The sequence below is a fragment of the Notolepis coatsorum genome (genome assembly GCF_963971535.1).
Source record: "Notolepis coatsorum genome assembly, chromosome: 11".
NCBI classification, from domain to species: Eukaryota; Metazoa; Chordata; class Actinopteri; order Aulopiformes; family Paralepididae; genus Notolepis; species Notolepis coatsorum.
This window is the reverse complement of record NC_140175.1, coordinates 71,774,211-71,800,279: the sequence shown is the minus strand read 5'-3', so window position 1 is coordinate 71,800,279 and position 26,069 is coordinate 71,774,211. Positions and strand designations below refer to the sequence as shown.

The 26,069-nt window shown below is 38.1% G+C and overlaps 2 protein-coding genes across 3 annotated transcripts in view; one reads left to right on the top strand and one right to left on the bottom strand.

Moving 5' to 3' along the window:
• The window catches only part of snx30 (sorting nexin family member 30), an 85,234-nt gene extending 84,073 nt beyond the window's left edge, over positions 1-1,161 (bottom strand). For both annotated transcript variants that reach the window (XM_084324589.1, XM_084324588.1), the window contains exon 1: positions 939-1,161. In XM_084324589.1, the coding sequence (XP_084180715.1) occupies positions 939-1,097 (159 nt within the window). In that variant the 5' untranslated portion in view covers positions 1,098-1,161. The remainder of the gene's footprint in view (positions 1-938) is intronic.
• Positions 1,162-3,817: 2,656 nt separating this feature from the next.
• Positions 3,818-26,069, top strand: part of inip (ints3 and nabp interacting protein) — a 41,843-nt gene continuing 19,591 nt past the window's right edge. The window contains exon 1 of the mRNA XM_084324591.1: positions 3,818-3,881. Coding sequence (XP_084180717.1) covers positions 3,866-3,881 — 16 coding nt within the window. The 5' untranslated portion in view covers positions 3,818-3,865. The remainder of the gene's footprint in view (positions 3,882-26,069) is intronic.

Genomic DNA, 26,069 nt, shown 5'->3' with positions numbered 1-26,069 from the left:
GAAATGCGAACGGAATGTCGTCATGGGAACGGTGCAGACAATGAAGCAATAGAATTCCCTTGTTGTTGTTGTTGATGTCTCACAGTGGATCCCTTGTTGAGACCGCTGTGGCTTAGCATGCGCACATAAAACACACACACACACACACACACCAGACACAACCCCACCATTCTAGGCCACTTGTTCTCAACCACACACACTCTTATTAGCTTAGAAAGAGTGCATCAGCTCTCACAACCGCAGATTGTGTCAAGAAAAGTGCTGCTGATACCTTCCTCTCTTCCTACAGCTCCCAATTAATTGTTGTCTGCTCTGGTTGAATCTAGGCGTAGCTGAAAGCTCGCTGACTAGTGTCCTTTCCACACTGTGGTGCCATCCTGTATTATTGGGTAATGTCTGCCGGGATGGCCCTGATGCATTGCATTAAATTACATTGCATCATCATGCATGAACTATGATGCATGAGTACCCAGGCCACTGCAACAAACATGAGTTCAGGTTGGCTAGGCATTGTGGGGAAATCTCAAGGATCTGCTATTAGACAAAGTTGGAGATAAACAGACAGACAAAATTGAGCCTGTAAGCTGCTGCAGCCCACAATGAGAGAAGAGAGCTATTTTGGTGTGACTTCACCCACAATGCGTGGAAACATTGATTGAATGAAAACTTTATTAACAGATTGCAGAATGGGTACAATACAGTACAGCTCAATACACACAATTGTTAAGGGGATGCATCATGCAGACCAGAGAAAGACTTTCGTCTTGTTTACATCAGGGTCCCCCATTTTCAATGCATCATAACTTCAAACTTCAAACTTGAGGATAGCATAATTTCTGGATAATAATTCGCAAATATAGACCTTTTTTATTTACATTTCCGTACATTGTTGTTTAGCTGTGCACTGGTTTCAGAAGCCCAGCGCTAGCTACCGTTACCTTGTTGTGCTCTCCGCTGGTAGGGTGGATGTGGCTGCTGGCAGCAGGGACCTCTGGCCCGGGGGACAGCGGCGTCTCCGCGGCAGACAGCGGGTGGATAATTTCGGTGATGGGCTTCTGCCCCGAGCTGGCCAGCCCTCTCGGAGCGCCGACACTCATCGTGGAAGAGTCGGAGAACCGCAGTGGGTTCGATGAGGAATTTGCTCGCTGATTCCCGCGACTGGTACGGTTCGTTTATGGTTTTTTTCAGATGCTACACCCGCTGGCTGGACACAGGCACAGCTGTCAGCTGACTTGCACAGCGCAGCTCCGGATGTAACATATTGGTCTTCTTCTGTTTTGTTTTACGGCGGTTGGCATCCAATAAATTGCATTACCGCCACCTACTGAATTGATTGATTGATTGATTGATTGAAAACTTTATTAACAGATTGCAGAATGGGTACAGTACAGTACAGCTCAATACATACAATTGTTAAGGGGATGCAGACCAGAGAAAGACTTTCGTCTTGTTTACATCAGGGTCCCCCATTTTCAATTCATCGTAACATATATGACATACATGACATACAGATAGACAGTACTGCTACATCTATACATTTATGACATACCAGATTTGCAAATACAGTACTGTTTGTGATACAAAAAGAGTCCAGAAAAAAAAGTATATACATTTGACGTAGAAACTGTACATTGGATTGGGTAGGTGGTGGGGGGGACTGTACATTGGAGGTGGGGGGGGGGGGGGTTGGGTAAGAGTGGGGGGAGGTTGGGTAGGAGGGGTGGGTGGGGGACACTGTACAACTGTACAAACAAAACTGTACATTGGAATATTGACAAGACCATACTTGGTAATTTACTGTACATTGGAGGGGGTTGTGTTCGGACATTTACAGGGGCCAGTTTCGAGTTGCAGTCTCCCTTAGGTGTTTTTTGAGAGTGTTTTTGAAAGTGGGTAGTGATTCACATTCCTTTACAGCTTTGGGTAGGGCGTTCCACATTGATGTGGCATAATTGCCAAACGTGTTTAGTCCCTTGTTTGAGCCGAATCTGGGTTTAACATGATTTGTGGAGCTCCCTCTGGTGTTGTGATCGTGGTATTCACTGACCTTTGGGAAGTATTTTGACATGTACATGAGTACCTTGGTTGTGTAGTGTATCTTGTAGACCAGGCCCATTGCAAGTTGCTGTACTCTGTCGTCTACTCTAAGCCATCCTAGGTTGTCAAAGTGGGCAGGGGTGAGGTGGGTTCTAGGAGTAAGGTCAAGCAGTAGTCTGACCAGTTTGTTTTGAGATGTTTGTAATTTTGTTTTTAGCGCCTTTGAGCATAGTCGTAGAACCCTTGAATGAGTGCTCCTGTTAGACGCAGTGGTCACCAACCCGTCGATCTTGATCGACTGGTCGATCTTTGAGACCTTCCCTGTAGATCTTTCCCGAAGAAAAAAAAGAAAAAAAAAAAATGTAATCTTTCCCTGAGAGTCCACATTACAGTTCTACTTTTGTTTTGATGTGAAAAGTGATGCTGCATAAGATTACTGCACTTAGCACTGACTGAGAAAGTACATATTACAGTTCTACTTTGACAAACATATTACAATTAGCATTTTCTAATGTTAATAATATGAGAGTCCACATTACAGTTCTACTTTTGTTTTGATGTGAGAAGTGATGCTGCATAAGAGGACTGCACTTAGCACTGACTGAGAAAGTACACATTACAGTTCTACTTTATAAAATGCTAATTGTAAATATGTTTGTCAATGTTAATAATATGAGAAAGTCCACATTACAGTTCTACTTTTGTTTTGATGTGAAAAGTGATGCTGCATAAGATGACTGCACTTAGCACTGACTGAGAAAGTACACATTACAGTTCTACTTTATAAAATGCTAATTGTAAATATGTTTGTCAATGATAATGTGGTATACTTGACTGAGATTTCATAATCAAAATGTTAGATTAACCCTGAAAACTGAAAATATCTGTAGTGATGGTAATTTAGGCATTACATAGACTCTCAGAGCACATTCCGGAGAAAACCTGCAGGCCAAGCCTCTATAATAATAGGGCTGTTTACCCAGTTGTAGAGGGCCATTCCAAACCCCCAAAGAACCAAACACCTTCTAAGACATGTGACAGTTGAGCACAGCAGAAGAGACCAAAAGCGGAGAGGCCTCTGTGAGACAAGAGCAATGTGGTTGAATCTTTACAATAATAGATTACCATTTTTAGGAAGTTGGTTCCTTTCATAGAGTGATACAAAGTGTCAGTTTGGTAGATGGGGTTTTGGGATGGCTCTTGTGGATTGAATAGTATTAACCTAAGGAGCAATGACTATACTGGGTTAATGTTATATCAACACAAGCACTATTAAAAGGTCTGAAGTCATCAGACCTCATCGATGTTGAAAACCACCAGGCGACACCTCTCTCATGACGACATTGTTTACTCAGTCACACACCACAGAAAACGGTGACTCAGTATAGCAGTTAGGACAGTTGCCTAATCAAGATAAGGTCACAGGAAATATAATTGCATTATATTAGTTTAGAATGAAAACAATGTTGGAATAATAAACAAGATTATAGTAACCTATTAGAAAGTAACTTACAAAGAAGAACCATATAGAAGGAATGTTAAAATGATTGATTCATTCAAAGGGGGCCACAGTCAAACCCCCCCTCTGTCCAAAAAGGAGGGGGCCACCCCTGGCTGCTACAGGCACCCACACACCAGGACATGTTGGGTCATAACACCCTAACCAGAGGACTGCCTGTTTTTAAGATACTTGTGATTGGTGGAACTAGGTTAAGAATAGGGAAGTCAGATAAACTATAAGTATTGGAGGAGTGCAGTTAGTTGGGAGGCCAGCCCACCGTCCCGTCTCCAGGGGGGTCCGGCTGCGCCTCCATCAATCCACCAGAGAATGTGCCGTCATACATGTGAGTAGAATCATGGACTCTTATTGTTGGGTTAGAGTAAAATGTACAGATTCCTACCTTAGGACCAGGTTGTGCTCATGTGTATGGCTTAGTACATTCTCAGTTCATTAACATAACATGACTAATATTTATGTACAATACTGTCTTGATGTAGAGAGCCAACGTGGAAGGGCTATTGTGATTTACCTCATCAAATCCTTTTGTACAATCATGTATTATGCTTGAAGTTTCCTGTATGTAACTAATGCATTATTCCACTCTCGGCCCACGCTGCAATTAAATGAATATTGGACCATAGCTTCTGGTTGTCTGGCTGTACACACTTATTCTCTACTGGCTATTTTTGGGAGTCCAGATGAGGACCATTGTTTCTATCACACTGTGATCTTTCCCTTCCTCTAGTTAGCACCCTCATTGTGCTGTAATTAATAGTAGATTCATTTAGGAATATACGACAATCTGGTGCCGTGCGAAGACCCGTTCTGATTTGTTCACATAATGAGCACGCAGAAAAAGAGCCGGGAAGTTGGGGATTTGCAGTACACAGTGGTGGCTCTCTGGAGGATGGGGGAACGTGGGGTGAATAGGAATATTTATGGTCGTGTATAGCCACAGTAGGACCCAGGGTGGATATGTGTATTATTTACTTACAGGACTGGTGGTGATGTTAGATTTAGGATGTCCAAAATTGACGGCAGCGCACTTGTTGTTCAGTGAAGGGGCAATCATGAGCTTTTTGATGGTTGTGTTGTTATTAGAAACAGGAGGCCGCTGTCGACCTGCTTGTTTTGAGTTTTATTGCAGTAGATGCGAGGTGAGCAGGAGGATGAAACTTGCAAATTTTTTGTTGATTATATAAGAGCGGCAGCCGACGAAGAGTTATTAGTCATATTGTAGGGACAAGCTAGGGCTGATGTTAGGTGGCGCTGAGGAAAATGGTTGACAAGATGTCGAGTTAGGAGGCTACGTGCAAGAGCAGGCCTAAGTGAGGGAAAGTATATGGATCTGTATGTCTGTCTGGTGAAAGCAAAAGCTTGGGTGATCCAAAGCATATAGTTTAGTTTAGGTAAAATATTTGAAGGGACCGGCGTGGAGCGGTAGAACGGGGAATAGTCACAGATATGCGGGAAGAGGGGCTGTGAAGTGGCTATGGTTCATTAATGGGTAATGCGGAGTAGTCAGTTCTTAAAGAGAAGATTATAGGGTAAGGTAAAGAGTTTAATGAGAGAACCGTGATTGTAGTACGGGATATCCTGGTTCCACGGTGAGAACAGAGTACAGAGGACAGAGTGCGGAAAACAGAGTATAGGGTACTGAGAACAGAGTACAGGGTACAGATAACATAGAAACAAGGTACAGAGAATATGAGATGAGAGTAGTACAGGGAATAGTTCCACGGTTCAGTTGCGCACAGCCGAGGGTTAGAGGGTTCGGGCCAGGTTGCTTAACGAGATAGAAACCAAACTTAGAATCGGTACGACTGAGCAATGGACTTTGGAAGACGTTCCATAAGCGAATTACCGAGACTAATCCGACGTCATTTAGGCTCAGATTGGCTATGGTCCAAATCTGAAGAACATCAAACTCGTGGAGGAATGAGGGGAGTAGAAGATATGGAAGTGGTGACAATGGACCACATAAAACTCCGATTCAAGCCGACAAGGGGCTCTACAAGTAGGAAATAATGGAAAGTAGGGTCGAACACACGATTTGGCCATATAAAACTCCGATTCAAGCCGACAAGGGGCGCTACTAAAACTCTCCACGAGCTACTATACATGAATGGAGTGGGTTTCTCGGGGTATAGCAAGTCGGACTCAGTAGATATATGAAGCACTTTGAGGGAAGATACTGTGCATGAGATTAGAACATAGGAGAGTATTGTGTGAAATGGGCGAGGTAGGAAATGCGTTTAGGATGAATGTGGCCAAATGAATGGTATGCTTATGAATGGGACATTGTTTTGCTAAGGATATATTAGTTTGAATGGAAGTATGTTAGAAGCTATGAGTGAATACCAATGTATTTTTGTATTATTATGGAACACGGGTGACCAAAACGGCTGCGTGGGAATCATATTGGAAGTTGGGGCTAACTAGCTTAGCTCTGTGGAGGAGCTGCGGTATTCTAGAGATGTTAGAGCGACGATGTGAAAAGATTTACGAAACACTGTGAGAGCAATTGTTGTTAGGGAGCGAGTCGTGGCGTTCGTTGAGGTGATTGTGGTCGTTTTAGTGGTTATATATGATGCGGTAACAATTGTGTACGAGGGTATCGTGAATGAAAGAAGTCACATGATGATGACGTCATGGTGTTGAATGGAGAGTGTGTAACGTTCACGGTACTATGGAGCCAGGCGGAGAGAAGGGTAGGAGAAATGATCGTGTTGATCTGTGTAACGGCGTTGATATATGAAAATGTTTTTAGATTCTTTTACGATAGTTTGTTCTTTTAAAGTAGTTTGTTATTTAAGCATGTGTGAGTTGTTTATTGTTAGATTGGTGCTGAGCGGATTGAATGAATGTACGGATCTCGGACGTGGCATAACTTGGGGCTTCCGGGAACGCATGGAACCTCGCATTGAGGCTGGCTAGGCTATTTAGCTTGCGTGCGGCTGTTTTGTGAGATTGCGGGCAACATATGGGATGATTAGAGTATGGGAAATAATGTTTGGGGAGTAGTAGAGGACGCGGTAGGATGTCGTGGCATGTTTAGGAATGTCGTGGCATGTTTAGGAATGTCGTGGCATGTTTAAGGATGTCGTGGCATGTTTAGGATGTCGTGGCAGATTTTGGTTGTCGTAGCAACGTTATGGTGACAGTCGCATCGGTTGCTACTGCGCATGTGCGGATCGCTGTTTCGTTCATTTCGCTCAGGGGACAGTGGTGAGTGTTGGTATTTTTGCTTTATGTTGTAGAAGTGATCTGGAAGTGGTTCTGTTTATGGTTGTTATTACTACGAGTATGTGTACGCGGGGGAAGAGATGTAACATTGTTAGTGGTTGGTTTAAGGGAGGAAGTTGAGAATAGGTTGCGAACATTGCAGTGTGCCTGTCAAAGTGTAGAGGATTTAATATACATGCCTGTAAACTGGGATTCATAAAACCAGCTAAACTGGGTAGATTGTATTATTGTCTTTGATACACAGGGGTATATTTTTAACCAGGGGGGAATGAGTAGTTGATTGATTAAAAATAGTACAGTTAAAAACATACAGTTGTTAAGGGGAGGCAGACCAGAGACGGAGTCACCCGTTTCAATACATCATAACTTTTATTGCATACATGATATACAGATAAACGGTAGTTTGGGAGTAAAAATGGGCTGAATTGAGTGAAATGTTCTACAGAGTGAGATACGTGTATGGATAAGGAAGTATTGAGAACTAACCACTATAATGTTTTTCTGAAATGAGTGATGCTTAGGTTGTAATTTTATTACTTAAATGATTTGTGTGAAAGAGTAATTGTTTATATCTGTGTAACGTGTACAATTGTAAGCTTAGAATAATGATGTTGTGTTTGACTGAAGTTAAGATGTAGCTTGAATTAAAATGTATAGGATACATTGATGTTAAGATGTCAGATTTTGGTACACTGTTGGATTAATGTTGCTGCAAGTCTTTAGGTGTAGGCTTGTTGGTATATGTATTTTGTTGCATTGCTATGTTGAAATACTGTTAGATTGTTATATCTTTAATGCCATTGATTTACATAGGTTGATGTTTTATATTAAGATTGATTGCCAAATTCTTGGGTCACAGTGGGATAATTTAGTGACAGGGGGTTTGTTTAGATGCTGTTTTGATGTAAGATTGTGTTTTAGCAGTTATTATAAATGATTTGTGTGTGTAATGACTAACTTCTGTTGAGTTACAGGGGGGTCATGGGGTAAAGAATTTTAGGTTAGGTCACGGGAACTCACAAGAGTGACCCGGGCTATCTTTACTAAGCAATTTAGAAACGGCCCAAGGGGGGTCAAGAAGGGGGTGAGATTAGACGCAACAGGAGAGAGGTCACAGAGGAGAAGATAGGAGTGTACAGCTGTTACAGGGGCGGTTATACGACAGGAAGACGGAGCGGAGCTAATCAGTTAGGTGCAGGGGAAGTAGAGGTCAGAGGTGAAGATTGCAGAAGACAGTTGTAGAGTGAGGTAACGGTTGGCAGTTATTTTTACAACAGGGGTGATGTTGAGTCAGGAAGCAGCTAATTTAGGAAGAGAGGGTAGGAGGAGAGGTTGAATAGGAGCCAAATCAGGTTATTTACATTTGATTAGGGCGGCCTGTTTGATTGAAGAAATAACCGGGAGTTGTCACAGTTCTAGCGGGCTGGGGTGACTTCAGGTTGAAAAAGGGGTTCCGCTAGACCCTTTGAGTGCAGAGGTTGAGTGTTAGATTGTGTTAGCCAGAGATTGAGTGCAGGACGAGCTGAATGAGAGCAGGAAGCGAAACTAATCATTGTTTGTCTATATATGTGGATGATTAACAAGTGTGGGAGCAGCGTGAAAGTATATGTTTATAATATGAAGGATGTGTGATGGAAAGGACAAGGTTGAAATGATCTGAGTGGCTGAGAACGATGGAGAGTGTTGGTTATTTTGTGTGGTTGAGAGATTATGTTGTATAAAAGGGGTTTTGATGCAGGAGTGAATGTTTTTTCTTTGTGGGGATTTCGATGGAGTTGAACGGTGGCTGATTGAGATGCTGAAGGAGTGAGCGAGAGAGAGGTTAGGGATGCGGTATGTGTCAGACCATATATGGAAAGTTTGATTGATTGTAGCCACGCCCCTTTTTGGAATTTGGAGCGTTCTGATTGGTCGAGAGGTTTAAGGGGGCGGGACTTAGGGTAGGTTATTTTGAGATGATTTATGACCCCCTAGGGCTTCTCTGATTGGTCTAGGATGTAAGGAGGCGGGACATCCGGTTTTGAGGGAGGGTCATCCGGTTTTCGGAAGGGGAGGAGTTTTTATTTTATTTTTTTTCAAAAAGAGTGTATTCCATGGTTTTCACAATATGTATTTCTGTATTTCCAAACGTTTTCAGAATATATCATCACAATTAAGTTTTACAAGGTTGAATACATTATGTGTATTCCAAAGTCTTAAGAATGTATCTTCAGAATAAAAATACATTTAGTGTGTTTTCTTCAGAAAGTGTATTTATTTCAAATGGTGAGTGTATCTTCAGAAAGTGCATTTATTTCAAATGGTGAGTGTATCTTCAGAAAGTGCATTTATTTCAAATGGTGAGTGTATCTTCAGAAAGTGCATTTATTTCAAATGGTGAGTGTATCTTCAGAAAGTGCATTTATTTCAAATGGTGAGTGTATCTTAAGAAATACCCTCTCTCAAATGTCTCTCAGTAGACTGAATATTTCTCCCTCTGTCTAACTGCAGCTTCTCTGAAAAATCTGATAGTGACAAACCCCGTAGATGTCATACGAGGCTGGTGAAAGACTAGGACCAATGAGATGACTCAAAACCATCTGCCAAAAGCAGATTTATGACTCTGCGACTTCCCGTTTCTGTAGACCACACCGTCCCCCCAAGGTGTCTGTGTGTGTTTTCTTAATGCCAGATGCCAAATGTCACAATCTTTAGATAAGTGTATTCCAAATTACAAATGTAATGTGTCTAATGTGTTTAAGCAAAAGTCTAAATAAATGTAAAATAAATTGTTTGTATTCCAAATTACAAATGTATGTATGTATATTAGTTTCATGGATAAAGACATAATCTTCACTTGTGTTTAAGCAAAAAGAAAATTACAAATGTAATTTGTAAAATTAAAAGTGCACCATTACATTAGCATGCAAGGGTCTAGGGTTTGAATATTTCGTTAATACAGGTGTTTTATATTATACACATTAATTATTTTAGAGTTATTATTAAAAGAGTTGGGCTGAAAATATAAAGTACAGAAAAGATCTATGTGTGTCTGTGAGGTGTGTGTCTCTGATCGGGGGTGTGAACAGGGCTCTCTTAGGTGCTAAAACACAGCATGAGGCGTGAAGATTAGGGCACATGCATACTTGGAGTAAAAAATGTAAACTCAACACACATTTACAGTCATCATTCAAATGGTTTATATCTTTTGTAACATGTACAAGTAATGTACAACATTATACTCATAGCATATTTTTTGTTCACACAATGTTTTCACACATATTTTAAAAGATTTTCCCCATAAACAGGCTATTGTCCTATAAACTAACCTACACTTTTGATGAATATTGTTACACCGCTAACAGAGATGTATTATAATTATAATTTGGATAAAAACGTCAACTAATTGACTAAATGTAAAAGTAATACCAACTATTTGACAGTTTGGGTGGTGATTCTTATTTTCTTATTTCGTAAAACTAAAATTAAAAGGCTACAGATCATAAGACTTATGTCTTGTTTACATCAGAGTCCCCCTTTTTTCAATACATCCAGACATTTAGGACATAGCAGATTTACAAATACAACACTGTTTGTGAAAACAGTCCAGAAAATATCTGTCCAAGCTGTTTTAACTGTTTCAACCATCTTTAATTAAGACTTATTTTGGATATAGATCACTTCAAGGCCTGAATGTCCATACACTGTAGCAATGGTAAGCATGCATTTTCAGGTCAACTTCCCTTACCAACATGCACATCTAACCCCTCTTTTAATGTCACAGTAACCTGAAATAGCACAGAGTGTGGGGAAAAGGCCTTATTCAAAATAAAAAAACTTTGAAACTGTACCCATTCTCCAATCTGTTAATAAACTTTTCAATCAATCAATCAATATATGATTAGGTATAAAAGTTAAAGACATGATAGATTAGAGTTGGGGCGAAAATATAAAGTGCTGTAAATATCTATCTTTTTGAGGATCTGGGTGTGAACATGGGGCCCTGTTATAGGTGTCAAAATGCTTCAAGGAGGTGTGAAAGATTAGGGACCAAACAACCTCTGTATATTTGCTTGTAATACTCTGCATTTACTCTAAACAAAACTAATAAAGTCTGTATTACAGCTAACTCTTTAAGTTTCAATAGTATGGATTTAATACATAATTCATTGGTATGTTCTCTTGAATCTACATTGTGAACTATTCTTACTGCTCTCTTCTGTAATATAAATAAGGGCTTTATGTTGCTTTCATACGTGTTACCCCACACTTCCACACAGTAACTCAAATATGGTAGGATGAGTGAACAATATAATATTCGCATAGAATTATAATCAAGCACATTATTTGCCTTGTTCAAAACAAAACACTCTTGGCTACCTTATTTTTTTTTATGTACATTATATGTGGCTTCCATGTCATTTTCTCATCCAACATAATCCTTGGATTCCTTTGTCAATACATAATGCCACATTGTCCTTCTTTCGATTAGTAAATATCATACATTTCGTTTTTCCAAATTTAGGGATAGCTTATTGTTATTAAACCATATCTTAAGTTTACACATTTCATTTGTAATTTGGAATACAGAAATTTTTATCGACAGCAAATAAAACAAATTGCAATATGTTTGACACTTCACATATATCATTAATATATATAAAATAAAAAGTATGGGCCCCAGGACCGAACCTTGAGGGACAACACATTCAATATGTGTTGTCACCTCAAATGTAATGTTCAGAAAATGTGTATTTTTAGGTCTTTGCTGTTGCTGTCATTTTGACCATCTAGCTAAAAGAGGGGTCAATGATCGCAAATGAATACATGGTAAAAAGGTCTACCAATTGTCAGGCAAGAATGCACTTCTAATATGTTACACACTAGTAATACAGCCATAATATTTCCAAATAGTATTGTTCTAAACAGTGTATTACAAATACAGTGTATTTGTAGCTAATGTAGACAATAGGCAATTATATAATTGTCACCTGAAAACATATTGTTGTCTATTTTCAAGATAGCCACTTAACCAGTTCATCGCCACCTCTCTCACACCGCATGTTTGTAATTTAGAAATTAAAATGTGATGATCAATCGTATCAAATGCTTTTTTAAGTGTATTTCCTATTCCTATTGTGTAATTCCTTTCATCTACGGTTGTGGTTATTTCTTCATATATATTCATTAAGGCTAAGGCTGTTGATCGATTTGCCCTGAATCCATACTGACTCTCACTCAGAATCTAAGAATCTAAGAATCATGAATCAAGAATCTTGAAAAATTGTGAAAGCAAAGACACTGGTCTGTAGTTGGTAAAACTGTGTTTGTCCCCAGATTTAAATAGAGGAATAATAATTATTTGAAAAAATTAATAGAAATGTCCCACAGGGATAAGGTTTATCTTATCTAAGTGTGCTAGTGTTTAATAGTGTATAGGGACATATTGTGTAATAGTGTAATATTGTCATAGGGTAGTCCTAGTATGTAATAGTGTTATATAGTGTAATATTGTGCAAATGTGTAATAATGCAATAGTGTAATAGTGTGTAATAGTGTAATAGTTTAATACATTATTTTGTTTCCTCAAACAGACATGTTCATGTAACATGCATCAATCCAGTTTTCAGTCACCTTTTCAGTCACCTTTCAGCCAACTGTGTTGAAGATTTGTAGCATGGTCCTAGGATAAACATAAATTATAGACATCTAAAATCATGAAACAGGTCGATTTTTAGTAGATTTAATCAATAGTCAGAAGGATAATGCTATTTTAGTCAAGGGTTGAGATATATCACCCCCATGACACATCCCTATTTTGTAAGACAACCAGTTTGATGTTGTAATTTCAGTGATTAGGCTCGTTTGTCTGTATACATTTTTTAACAATCTGCTTTTGGTGTATTTTTAGGTGTTTGGTTATGTTTTTATCTGTCATTTTGATCAGGTCTAGCTAAAAGAGGAGATTTATGATCTCAAATGACTAAGGTTTACCAATTGTCATGCATGAATTTCAACTCTAACGTGTTACATAAGTAAAACAGACTATTTGCAAACACCATTGTTCTAAACAGTGTATCTACTATAGACAGTTTGTATTTATATTTTAGCTAAATGTAAAAAAAACATGAGAACACAATCCTAGTGAATTCTGAATTTGATGTTTATTGGTTGAATAAACATAAATTATAAAACATCTAAAACCATGAAACTGACTGATGCACTTAAAACAGACATGTCAACATAGTTTTTTTTACCTGTTTGCATAATGATAAGGTATAAAAACAAAGTGCTTCAATACAAATGTATTTTTTTGAAGTTTAGTAATATCAACCCCCCAAAATGTATTTTCTTTTAAACTGATCTAAGGTACATTATACAACTCATGTATGAATTACTTTGCAACGTCTCGTTTTTTTTATCCCCCCAGAGTTTTATGCTCTCAATATTATGGATATGCATTAAATCCTACACACGATAGGAAATATTCAATCAACTCAAAGATGATGGTTCTAAGGTAAATAAAATGTAATTCAGTCAACATAGTTAGTGTATAGTATGGCTAACATGTATGAAAGTTGTTGATACAATATTATAATTCATAATTCAATTCAAAATAATTACAGGCGAGGTTGTTTGATTTTTGTCCCGATGATTGAAGGAAATTCATTTTTAAGAACTATTTAACATGAAATATCTTAAAGATGTATTTTTATTCATTATAACCATGAAAATAATGCAATGTTAGGTTTTACCGTGATTTTAGTGTTCACAGATAGGAATGTATCATTCACATTCAATTATCCAAATGTACTCTGAACAGACTTGTGAAGTTAGAGGTAATGTATTATTCACATTCAATTATCCAAATGTACTCTGAGTAAAATTTACTCTGTGAAATGTACTCTGCGAAATGTACTCTGCGAAAGTTCCCTGCGAAAGTTCCCTGCAATATGCAGGGTTTTACATATCTACTAGCAAAAACAATTCATATTGTTTCAGTGATGGCCTGGTTGATAGCTACATTGTCGACATGTCTTATTTTCTATTCTTATTTCATTGTATAGTGAATCCAGGGGTATAGTGGAGCGATTATATTTTGTTTTTATAATATTTTATAATATCAAAACATGTCTTATGTTCTTATATATCTACAAGTCTTATATAGAATGCTGTAAAAAGAGTCCTACTAATATATTTCACTTAAAAAACTTGTACAGAAAGATAAATTTCCGACCCCCGGAGCCCTGTCAGAGTGTATACAGGTTCTGTACAGTATACCATATGCAAATCCCATATGGTCTAGCGGTAATGATGCCCTGCTTTCATCAGGGAGACGCGGGTTCGACTCCTGCTATGGGAATAACACTTTTTTTCTATACATAACAAATGTGTTGGTATGTTTTATTGTAACTGTTTGACTGTTTTTAGTGCAACACTACTGTCACCGGCATTTAAGAAGGGTCTAGGGTTATCTCCTCAACACTAGGTTGGAGATGCATTTAAGTCCTATAGTTTTTTCCATACTTTTGCAAGGATATGTATGACTGTGTTGCATTAATTTATTTTTAAATTTGGTGGACTTTATGGTATTTATGGTTTATTTATGATTGTGATACTTCTTATTGAATTGTTTAAAGAATATGTGTTTAACCAGAGTATAGTAGGACCTTACAAATATGATTTGATCCCAACAACTGGTGACATTTCGAAGTCTTTAAGGGATCACATTCACATAGCTGAATATAGTTGCACAACTGGATAATATTTGTATTATTACTAGGATGAACTTAAAAAAGTTAGAGAAAAGGTAGAATGAAGCGTAGTTGTGTATATTATAAATGTTTTATTAAAGAATATTACAAATCATGCTGCAACCTTTTTTATCAATAATATAAGCGTGTATAACATCAATAATGTGATTAATATCTAAAGTTTCTAAACACTTATGATTTTTCAGCTTAAAAGCCGTAACATCCACTATTACGGTGTATAAACACAACAGGTGTGCTCTGTTAAAATGACCATTCATATGATCTAAAATAGTAACTAAGCCGTTTTCAGATAGAAGACTTTCATCCTCTGAGAGTGTCTCTATCATATATTGCCAATTATTTAACAAGCCTTTCTCTCTCACCAGCTTCAACATATTTTCAAAAAGCCTTAAGCGCAGGCTATTGACATTCCCGGTTACCCATCGATGTACAATTGTCCTGACAGCTCCGCGGCTGTCACTAAGGCTTTAAGAGTAGATACTTTGATTGGGAAGTGGAAGGTTTTTCTTCTAGTAGGACACAGTCTCTTAACCGTACCCCCGGTTGGGTATGGCAGTCCTGATGCTATGTTGGTTACATCAACGATAGGTATTTCTTCGGGGTCCGGATGGAATACATTAGATTCTGATGTAGGAGGGGTGTAGCAGGGGCTATTAGGAGGGACATCCATATGCCTGACGGGGTTTGGCGGTGATGAAACCGGCGACGAAGTCTCCCAAGGACCCGTGTACCAGGGGCTATTAGGATTCGTACACCTGACGGGGTTTGACGGTGGTGAATCCGGCGATGAAGTCTCCCAAATCGTTGTAAGAGGGCTGTATCTAGTCCTAAAGCTGTCTAGGAGGCTTTGCAATGACGGAGTTTTACTTGAACCATACAGGGGTACGGGTAATGTCTCAACTTCCTCGTCTGGAGCGTATAGTGGAGACATGCTATCTAGTGTATCCAATCCATTCTTAGAAGGATCAGCCTCATACCAAGCAAAGTTTGATCGCGTTGAAGGAGGGTCCATGAATCTAAAACCGCCAGCGGGTAGTGTCTCAACATCGTCAGGCGTGTTTAGTGGAGACAGGCTATCTAATGTATCCAATGCAGAGTTAGCAGGATCAGCCTCATGTGCCACATACAAAGCCATGATTGCTATCTAAAACTACAAATGCACTGTAAGTCTTTTTAAAGGAGGATTTAGGGTTGACACGCCCCATCCTCCGCCCCTTCGATGAGGGTCAAACGCACTCCATCTCCTCTGATTCGGTGTATGGGAATAGACGTCTTTTTAAATGAACCAGGTCTGTCCTCACCTTAACCCCTTCGTTAGTAACCAATCCGCAAGTCCGTAGACATTCTAACCAGGCCGGTACCGGTACTGAGAAAAGGATATACTCATGACTTGTATTAAGGAACCTTGAGAAGATGGTTAGATTAGTCTCTACACCAAAAGCCAGAGTACTTTTTATAGATATCCGCCCGTAATACACATACCCGTAGTCTATCGAGCTTATTACCAGGGTGAATATCTCCCCATCCTTAAGCGTTCTACCCACTAATCCATCCATAGCCTCATACGAATCTTTTTTCATTTTCCAAAATTCCGTCTCCGATAGGTCTATCTCAGATCTTCTTCCAACACCCTGGAAATTCTCCAAGGAGGTCTTGTAGAAGACAACTCTCTCAAATTTAACATCATAACAGAATCCGAGTACCCCATCCCTGAGGGGCCATATCTCTTTATAAAACACGCTACCAAATTTGGATGGTGCAAGTAACTCTGCCTTAAAATGCGCTACTGGGGCTGACGTGCGTACAGTAGATGTAGCTAGACTGCTCGCCATTTTTCTTTTTAGGGTCTCTCTAAGAGGTAACTCTCTAAATATATAGGTTTCTATCCTACACATCTATAGAGTCATATACACCCGTCCGCAGCTACGTCCCCACCCCCATACAGAAATACACACCCTATATCAGCTGTTGTTTAAAGTACCAGGATCGTAGCATAGGAAATGGGGAATTTCTTCAGTAGGACTACCAGCTGTATTACGACCTCTATAAACTATGATATCGCACTGCTTTTAAAGCATGCTATAGCTAATAAAGTCAACGATGCCCACTTGTACACTGTAACCGGGAATGTCAATAGCCTGCGCTTAAGGCTTTTTGAAAATATGTTGAAGCTGGTGAGAGAGAAAGGCTTGTTAAATAATTGGCAATATATGATAGAGACACTCTCAGAGGATGAAAGTCTTCTATCTGAAAACGGCTTAGTTACTATTTTAGATCATATGAATGGTCATTTTAACAGAGCACACCTGTTGTGTTTATACACCGTAATAGTGGATGTTACGGCTTTTAAGCTGAAAAATCATAAGTGTTTAGAAACTTTAGATATTAATCACATTATTGATGTTATACACGCTTATATTATTGATAAAAAAGGTTGCAGCATGATTTGTAATATTCTTTAATAAAACATTTATAATATACACAACTACGCTTCATTCTACCTTTTCTCTAACTTTTTTAAGTTCATCCTAGTAATAATACAAATATTATCCAGTTGTGCAACTATATTCAGCTATGTGAATGTGATCCCTTAAAGACTTCGAAATGTCACCAGTTGTTGGGATCAAATCATATTTGTAAGGTCCTACTATACTCTGGTTAAACACATATTCTTTAAACAATTCAATAAGAAGTATCACAATCATAAATAAACCATAAATACCATAAAGTCCACCAAATTTAAAAATAAATTAATGCAACACAGTCATACATATCCTTGCAAAAGTATGGAAAAAACTATAGGACTTAAATGCATCTCCAACCTAGTGTTGAGGAGATAACCCTAGACCCTTCTTAAATGCCGGTGACAGTAGTGTTGCACTAAAAACAGTCAAACAGTTACAATAAAACATACCAACACATTTGTTATGTATAGAAAAAAAGTGTTATTCCCATAGCAGGAGTCGAACCCGCGTCTCCCTGATGAAAGCAGGGCATCATTACCGCTAGACCATATGGGATTTGCATATGGTATACTGTACAGAACCTGTATACACTCTGACAGGGCTCCGGGGGTCGGAAATTTATCTTTCTGTACAAGTTTTTTAAGTGAAATATATTAGTAGGACTCTTTTTACAGCATTCTATATAAGACTTGTAGATATATAAGAACATAAGACATGTTTTGATATTATAAAATATTATAAAAACAAAATATAATCGCTCCACTATACCCCTGGATTCACTATACAATGAAATAAGAATAGAAAATAAGACATGTCGACAATGTAGCTATCAACCAGGCCATCACTGAAACAATATGAATTGTTTTTGCTAGTAGATATGTAAAACCCTGCATATTGCAGGGAACTTTCGCAGGGAACTTTCGCAGAGTACATTTCGCAGAGTACATTTCACAGAGTAAATTTTACTCAGAGTACATTTGGATAATTGAATGTGAATAATACATTACCTCTAACTTCACAAGTCTGTTCAGAGTACATTTGGATAATTGAATGTGAATGATACATTCCTATCTGTGAACACTAAAATCACGGTAAAACCTAACATTGCATTATTTTCATGGTTATAATGAATAAAAATACATCTTTAAGATATTTCATGTTAAATAGTTCTTAAAAATGAATTTCCTTCAATCATCGGGACAAAAATCAAACAACCTCGCCTGTAATTATTTTGAATTGAATTATGAATTATAATATTGTATCAACAACTTTCATACATGTTAGCCATACTATACACTAACTATGTTGACTGAATTACATTTTATTTACCTTAGAACCATCATCTTTGAGTTGATTGAATATTTCCTATCGTGTGTAGGATTTAATGCATATCCATAATATTGAGAGCATAAAACTCTGGGGGGATAAAAAAAACGAGACGTTGCAAAGTAATTCATACATGAGTTGTATAATGTACCTTAGATCAGTTTAAAAGAAAATACATTTTGGGGGGTTGATATTACTAAACTTCAAAAAAATACATTTGTATTGAAGCACTTTGTTTTTATACCTTATCATTATGCAAACAGGTAAAAAAAACTATGTTGACATGTCTGTTTTAAGTGCATCAGTCAGTTTCATGGTTTTAGATGTTTTATAATTTATGTTTATTCAACCAATAAACATCAAATTCAGAATTCACTAGGATTGTGTTCTCATGTTTTTTTTACATTTAGCTAAAATATAAATACAAACTGTCTATAGTAGATACACTGTTTAGAACAATGGTGTTTGCAAATAGTCTGTTTTACTTATGTAACACGTTAGAGTTGAAATTCATGCATGACAATTGGTAAACCTTAGTCATTTGAGATCATAAATCTCCTCTTTTAGCTAGACCTGATCAAAATGACAGATAAAAACATAACCAAACACCTAAAAATACACCAAAAGCAGATTGTTAAAAAATGTATACAGACAAACGAGCCTAATCACTGAAATTACAACATCAAACTGGTTGTCTTACAAAATAGGGATGTGTCATGGGGGTGATATATCTCAACCCTTGACTAAAATAGCATTATCCTTCTGACTATTGATTAAATCTACTAAAAATCGACCTGTTTCATGATTTTAGATGTCTATAATTTATGTTTATCCTAGGACCATGCTACAAATCTTCAACACAGTTGGCTGAAAGGTGACTGAAAAGGTGACTGAAAACTGGATTGATGCATGTTACATGAACATGTCTGTTTGAGGAAACAAAATAATGTATTAAACTATTACACTATTACACACTATTACACTATTGCATTATTACACATTTGCACAATATTACACTATATAACACTATTACATACTAGGACTACCCTATGACAATATTACACTATTACACAATATGTCCCTATACACTATTAAACACTAGCACACTTAGATAAGATAAACCTTATCCCTGTGGGACATTTCTATTAATTTTTTCAAATAATTATTATTCCTCTATTTAAATCTGGGGACAAACACAGTTTTACCAACTACAGACCAGTGTCTTTGCTTTCACAATTTTTCAAGATTCTTGATTCATGATTCTTAGATTCTTAGATTCTGAGTGAGAGTCAGTATGGATTCAGGGCAAATCGATCAACAGCCTTAGCCTTAATGAATATATATGAAGAAATAACCACAACCGTAGATGAAAGGAATTACACAATAGGAATAGGAAATACACTTAAAAAAGCATTTGATACGATTGATCATCACATTTTAATTTCTAAATTACAAACATGCGGTGTGAGAGAGGTGGCGATGAACTGGTTAAGTGGCTATCTTGAAAATAGACAACAATATGTTTTCAGGTGACAATTATATAATTGCCTATTGTCTACATTAGCTACAAATACACTGTATTTGTAATACACTGTTTAGAACAATACTATTTGGAAATATTATGGCTGTATTACTAGTGTGTAACATATTAGAAGTGCATTCTTGCCTGACAATTGGTAGACCTTTTTACCATGTATTCATTTGCGATCATTGACCCCTCTTTTAGCTAGATGGTCAAAATGACAGCAACAGCAAAGACCTAAAAATACACATTTTCTGAACATTACATTTGAGGTGACAACACATATTGAATGTGTTGTCCCTCAAGGTTCGGTCCTGGGGCCCATACTTTTTATTTTATATATATTAATGATATATGTGAAGTGTCAAACATATTGCAATTTGTTTTATTTGCTGTCGATACAAATTTCTGTATTCCAAATTACAAATGAAATGTGTAAACTTAAGATATGGTTTAATAACAATAAGCTATCCCTAAATTTGGAAAAACGAAATGTATGATATTTACTAATCGAAAGAAGGACAATGTGGCATTATGTATTGACAAAGGAATCCAAGGATTATGTTGGATGAGAAAATGACATGGAAGCCACATATAATGTACATAAAAAAAAATAAGGTAGCCAAGAGTGTTTTGTTTTGAACAAGGCAAATAATGTGCTTGATTATAATTCTATGCGAATATTATATTGTTCACTCATCCTACCATATTTGAGTTACTGTGTGGAAGTGTGGGGTAACACGTATGAAAGCAACATAAAGCCCTTATTTATATTACAGAAGAGAGCAGTAAGAATAGTTCACAATGTAGATTCAAGAGAACATACCAATGAATTATGTATTAAATCCATACTATTGAAACTTAAAGAGTTAGCTGTAATACAGACTTTATTAGTTTTGTTTAGAGTAAATGCAGAGTATTACAAGCAAATATACAGAGGTTGTTTGGTCCCTAATCTTTCACACCTCCTTGAAGCATTTTGACACCTATAACAGGGCCCCATGTTCACACCCAGATCCTCAAAAAGATAGATATTTACAGCACTTTATATTTTCGCCCCAACTCTAATCTATCATGTCTTTAACTTTTATACCTAATCATATATTGATTGATTGATTGAAAAGTTTATTAACAGATTGGAGAATGGGTACAGTTTCAAAGTTTTTTTATTTTGAATAAGGCCTTTTCCCCACACTCTGTGCTATTTCAGGTTACTGTGACATTAAAAGAGGGGTTAGATGTGCATGTTGGTAAGGGAAGTTGACCTGAAAATGCATGCTTACCATTGCTACAGTGTATGGACATTCAGGCCTTGAAGTGATCTATATCCAAAATAAGTCTTAATTAAAGATGGTTGAAACAGTTAAAACAGCTTGGACAGATATTTTCTGGACTGTTTTCACAAACAGTGTTGTATTTGTAAATCTGCTATGTCCTAAATGTCTGGATGTATTGAAAAAAGGGGGACTCTGATGTAAACAAGACATAAGTCTTATGATCTGTAGCCTTTTAATTTTAGTTTTACGAAATAAGAAAATAAGAATCACCACCCAAACTGTCAAATAGTTGGTATTACTTTTACATTTAGTCAATTAGTTGACGTTTTTATCCAAATTATAATTATAATACATCTCTGTTAGCGGTGTAACAATATTCATCAAAAGTGTAGGTTAGTTTATAGGACAATAGCCTGTTTATGGGGAAAATCTTTTAAAATATGTGTGAAAACATTGTGTGAACAAAAAATATGCTATGAGTATAATGTTGTACATTACTTGTACATGTTACAAAAGATATAAACCATTTGAATGATGACTGTAAATGTGTGTTGAGTTTACATTTTTTACTCCAAGTATGCATGTGCCCTAATCTTCACGCCTCATGCTGTGTTTTAGCACCTAAGAGAGCCCTGTTCACACCCCCGATCAGAGACACACACCTCACAGACACACATAGATCTTTTCTGTACTTTATATTTTCAGCCCAACTCTTTTAATAATAACTCTAAAATAATTAATGTGTATAATATAAAACACCTGTATTAACGAAATATTCAAACCCTAGACCCTTGCATGCTAATGTAATGGTGCACTTTTAATTTTACAAATTACATTTGTAATTTTCTTTTTGCTTAAACACAAGTGAAGATTATGTCTTTATCCATGAAACTAATATACATACATACATTTGTAATTTGGAATACAAACAATTTATTTTACATTTATTTAGACTTTTGCTTAAACACATTAGACACATTACATTTGTAATTTGGAATACACTTATCTAAAGATTGTGACATTTGGCATCTGGCATTAAGAAAACACACACAGACACCTTGGGGGGACGGTGTGGTCTACAGAAACGGGAAGTCGCAGAGTCATAAATCTGCTTTTGGCAGATGGTTTTGAGTCATCTCATTGGTCCTAGTCTTTCACCAGCCTCGTATGACATCTACGGGGTTTGTCACTATCAGATTTTTCAGAGAAGCTGCAGTTAGACAGAGGGAGAAATATTCAGTCTACTGAGAGACATTTGAGAGAGGGTATTTCTTAAGATACACTCACCATTTGAAATAAATGCACTTTCTGAAGATACACTCACCATTTGAAATAAATGCACTTTCTGAAGATACACTCACCATTTGAAATAAATGCACTTTCTGAAGATACACTCACCATTTGAAATAAATGCACTTTCTGAAGATACACTCACCATTTGAAATAAATACACTTTCTGAAGAAAACACACTAAATGTATTTTTATTCTGAAGATACATTCTTAAGACTTTGGAATACACATAATGTATTCAACCTTGTAAAACTTAATTGTGATGATATATTCTGAAAACGTTTGGAAATACAGAAATACATATTGTGAAAACCATGGAATACACTCTTTTTGAAAAAAAATAAAATAAAAACTCCTCCCCTTCCGAAAACCGGATGACCCTCCCTCAAAACCGGATGTCCCGCCTCCTTACATCCTAGACCAATCAGAGAAGCCCTAGGGGGTCATAAATCATCTCAAAATAACCTACCCTAAGTCCCGCCCCCTTAAACCTCTCGACCAATCAGAACGCTCCAAATTCCAAAAAGGGGCGTGGCTACAATCAATCAAACTTTCCATATATGGTCTGACACATACCGCATCCCTAACCTCTCTCTTGAGCGGTGTCATGTTTGATTTCAGTTCATATCATTTGAATGAAAGAGTTTGTTTTGTTTAAAGTAACAGCCACTGTGGGGTGCTCAGGAGGTGTGGATGATGTTGAATTGTGATGTTTGATTGGTTTTTGCTTTTATTTCTTTTCTAAGGGCTCTAATGTTCAGGATTGAATGTGTTGTGACACTGATAAATTGGATGAGAGCGTTTACTTTAGGTCATATTATTTGGTTGAGTGTCAAGGTTTAAAGTTTTATTTTGGAAGCAGTGGTGGGTTTGGTACAGATACACTGCTTTCAGTTAAGTTTAATTTTTGTAGGTATGAGTGAGCGGGAATGTACATTTTTAGATTTATTTTCTAAATGTTTTGATCTGTAGTTGTGTGGACTGAAAGGTGTTCGAATGGTACCGGTGGGGGTGACTGTGCTGTCTTGAGAGGTGTCAAAGTCACTGACATGTGTGAATGGAACGGTTGGGTGATGAGATGTTGAATGTAAAGTTTTGGAAAACATGGTTTTTATTCTCAATTCTATATTCAATAATAATATGAGAAAGTCCACATTACAGTTCTACTTTTGTTTTGATGTGAAAAGTGATGCTGCATAAGATGACTGCACTTAGCACTGACTGAGAAAGTACACATTACAGTTGTACTTTTGTTTTGATGTGAAAAGTGATGCTGCATAAGATGACTGCACTTAGCACTGATTGAGAAAGTACATATTACAGTTCTACTTTGACGTTTTAATGTTGGACCAAAGCATTGCATGTAATTAGAATACAGGCAAATAAAAGTAATTTAGTTTAAAGTACAATCTTGGCTGTCTTTTTCTCTCAACGCTTCAATAGGTAGATCTTGCCTTCACCAAAAAAAAGTGATCTTGGGCTTAGAAAGGTTGGTGACCACTGTGTTAGAGTCTTTGAAGGTATTCTTATTTACCACAATGGGGGAACGAACTGCCCACCACAGTTAGGACAGCCGAAATCCATCCAATCTTTCGCCGTCGACTAAAGACACACTTCTTCAACCATTATCTGAAATGAAAAAGAAAAAAAATATTCTAACCCTATGTTGTAGCCAATTTAATGATTTTCTGCCGTTATGTTATTGTATGAAGGCACAGTGTCACCATGAAAGTGTTGACCAATTAACAGGCAGTGGGCACAGGAGGCGGGGCTCATGTGCGCTCAGGTGCAGTCTATATGTATGTGTTCACAGGTGTGCAGCGGCAGGGAATTGGGTAATTATCACAGGGAAGCCACACTATCTTTTTACCATGCTCGTTTGTTTTGTTTTCAGTTATATTGAGTCACTTTTTGGGTTTACTTTGTAGCAACTATCCTGTGTTTAAAGTCCAGTTTAAACACAGAGTTTACAGTATGCTTATATTTGTCCACACTCCAAGTAAGAATAAAACCTCTCAAAAGTACTCAAGGAGAAGACATCTTTTTATTATCAACAAGCATCACGCGTTGGAAAGAGCTTCACCCAGTATTCCCTCACTGGCATCTTTTCTTGTTAGGTTGCCCTTACACCCTAGTTCTGTATCGTTAGTGGCTTAGCTTGGCATCGCCTTCTGCACTATCTCGCGTACGTGCACGCGTACTGAATAAACCACAAATGTACCTCTAATACCAGTATTAGTCTGACCACACCCCTCATCAGCTTACCTTCATAAGCAGGTGTGTGGTCACCTGCTCTCCTCCTTCTCGCTTTCACCACAAGGAAGAGGTGCCTCGGTAGATCCCCACACTTGACACCATGATGGAAGAAATTGGATTAGGAACAGCTTGGGAAACAAGGATACGTTGACATCATATCTTTATTTTCTCTCTCACTATTTTCGAGAAAATACGGCGATATTGTCTTCGTACTGGAGTGTCTAGAAGATGATGATCATTCTACAAACCCTCCACCGGTTTTCGTATTGGGAGCACGCCGCTGCATGCTTCTCAACTGCAGTTCCTTGCTGTGTTTGTTGGGGTGAAACCTGTCAGGCCACAGCTGAACTGTCGGACATGCCGCTGTTGTGAGGAGCGGTGCGTTCCAGGTTGGGTGAGTAGTGTTTGCTGGCGGGCTCCACTTGTCTGTTAGTGCTATGGGGGCTACTAGACAAAGTTTATGGAAACCGGCCCCAGGCTAGGGTCCTTTGTTTAGCCGTCTAGGCGACAGAAGGCCTTGGTCTGGCGACCATTATAGTTTAACTAGTGGGCCGCGACCATTGACACTGGTGATCCCTGTGTGTTCTGGACGAGTGGATTCTCTCTGTCACCGTGTTAAGACCCCATCTTTCATATCCAAATGAGAGTATTCCTTCACGAGGGGATATGTGCATGTAATGTGCGATAGCGGCAGATTCATGTTCAAAGTCAGCTATACAGGCCAGTTGGTACTGTGCTGATTCCGCCGGACGTGTTATTGTCACCGTTGTGAAGCGGTGTTGACGTCTTGTTTTCTCTTTTCTCTTAAAAAGTGAGGAGGGTTCAGAACGGCGGCCTGTCTGGGTGAGTGTTATGTCATTGTTTACATGTTCATAGCTTACGGTTAGCCGGTCGGTGGCCTGGCGCGGGGTAGCTTGGCTTCTCGCGCGCCGCCGGGAGCTCGCTCCTGATCGCGTGCGTCGTAGATCGGCGTCTCGCGAGCGGAAGCGATAGCACCCGAACGGTTGGAGCAGCCGTTAGCTTGATGCTATTCTGTTGAACGTGCTTTGATTTTTAACATGTTTTACACTCTTGACCACGACGTCATCCTTGACAGGGGATGTTCGTCAACCCTGCCTGAGCCTAGACGGGGATTGCGTCAACAAAGAGGGCTGTGTTCTACGGTGGCTTGTGACTGCACTTCGCTGATCTGCGTTCCGGGCAGGTACGGGGTTGGCCAGACCCTCATAACACGTCTTCTGGTTTTACCTTGCTAAATGTATTGTGAATGACGGTGTTTTTTCCCAAAACGTGTGTTGTTGCAATGCATTTGAGATACGTTGCGGGTTGTGTGTGAGCTGTTTTTGTCACTGGCAGTAGCTTCTCCGTGCAGGTCGTGATGTATTGATCTGGTT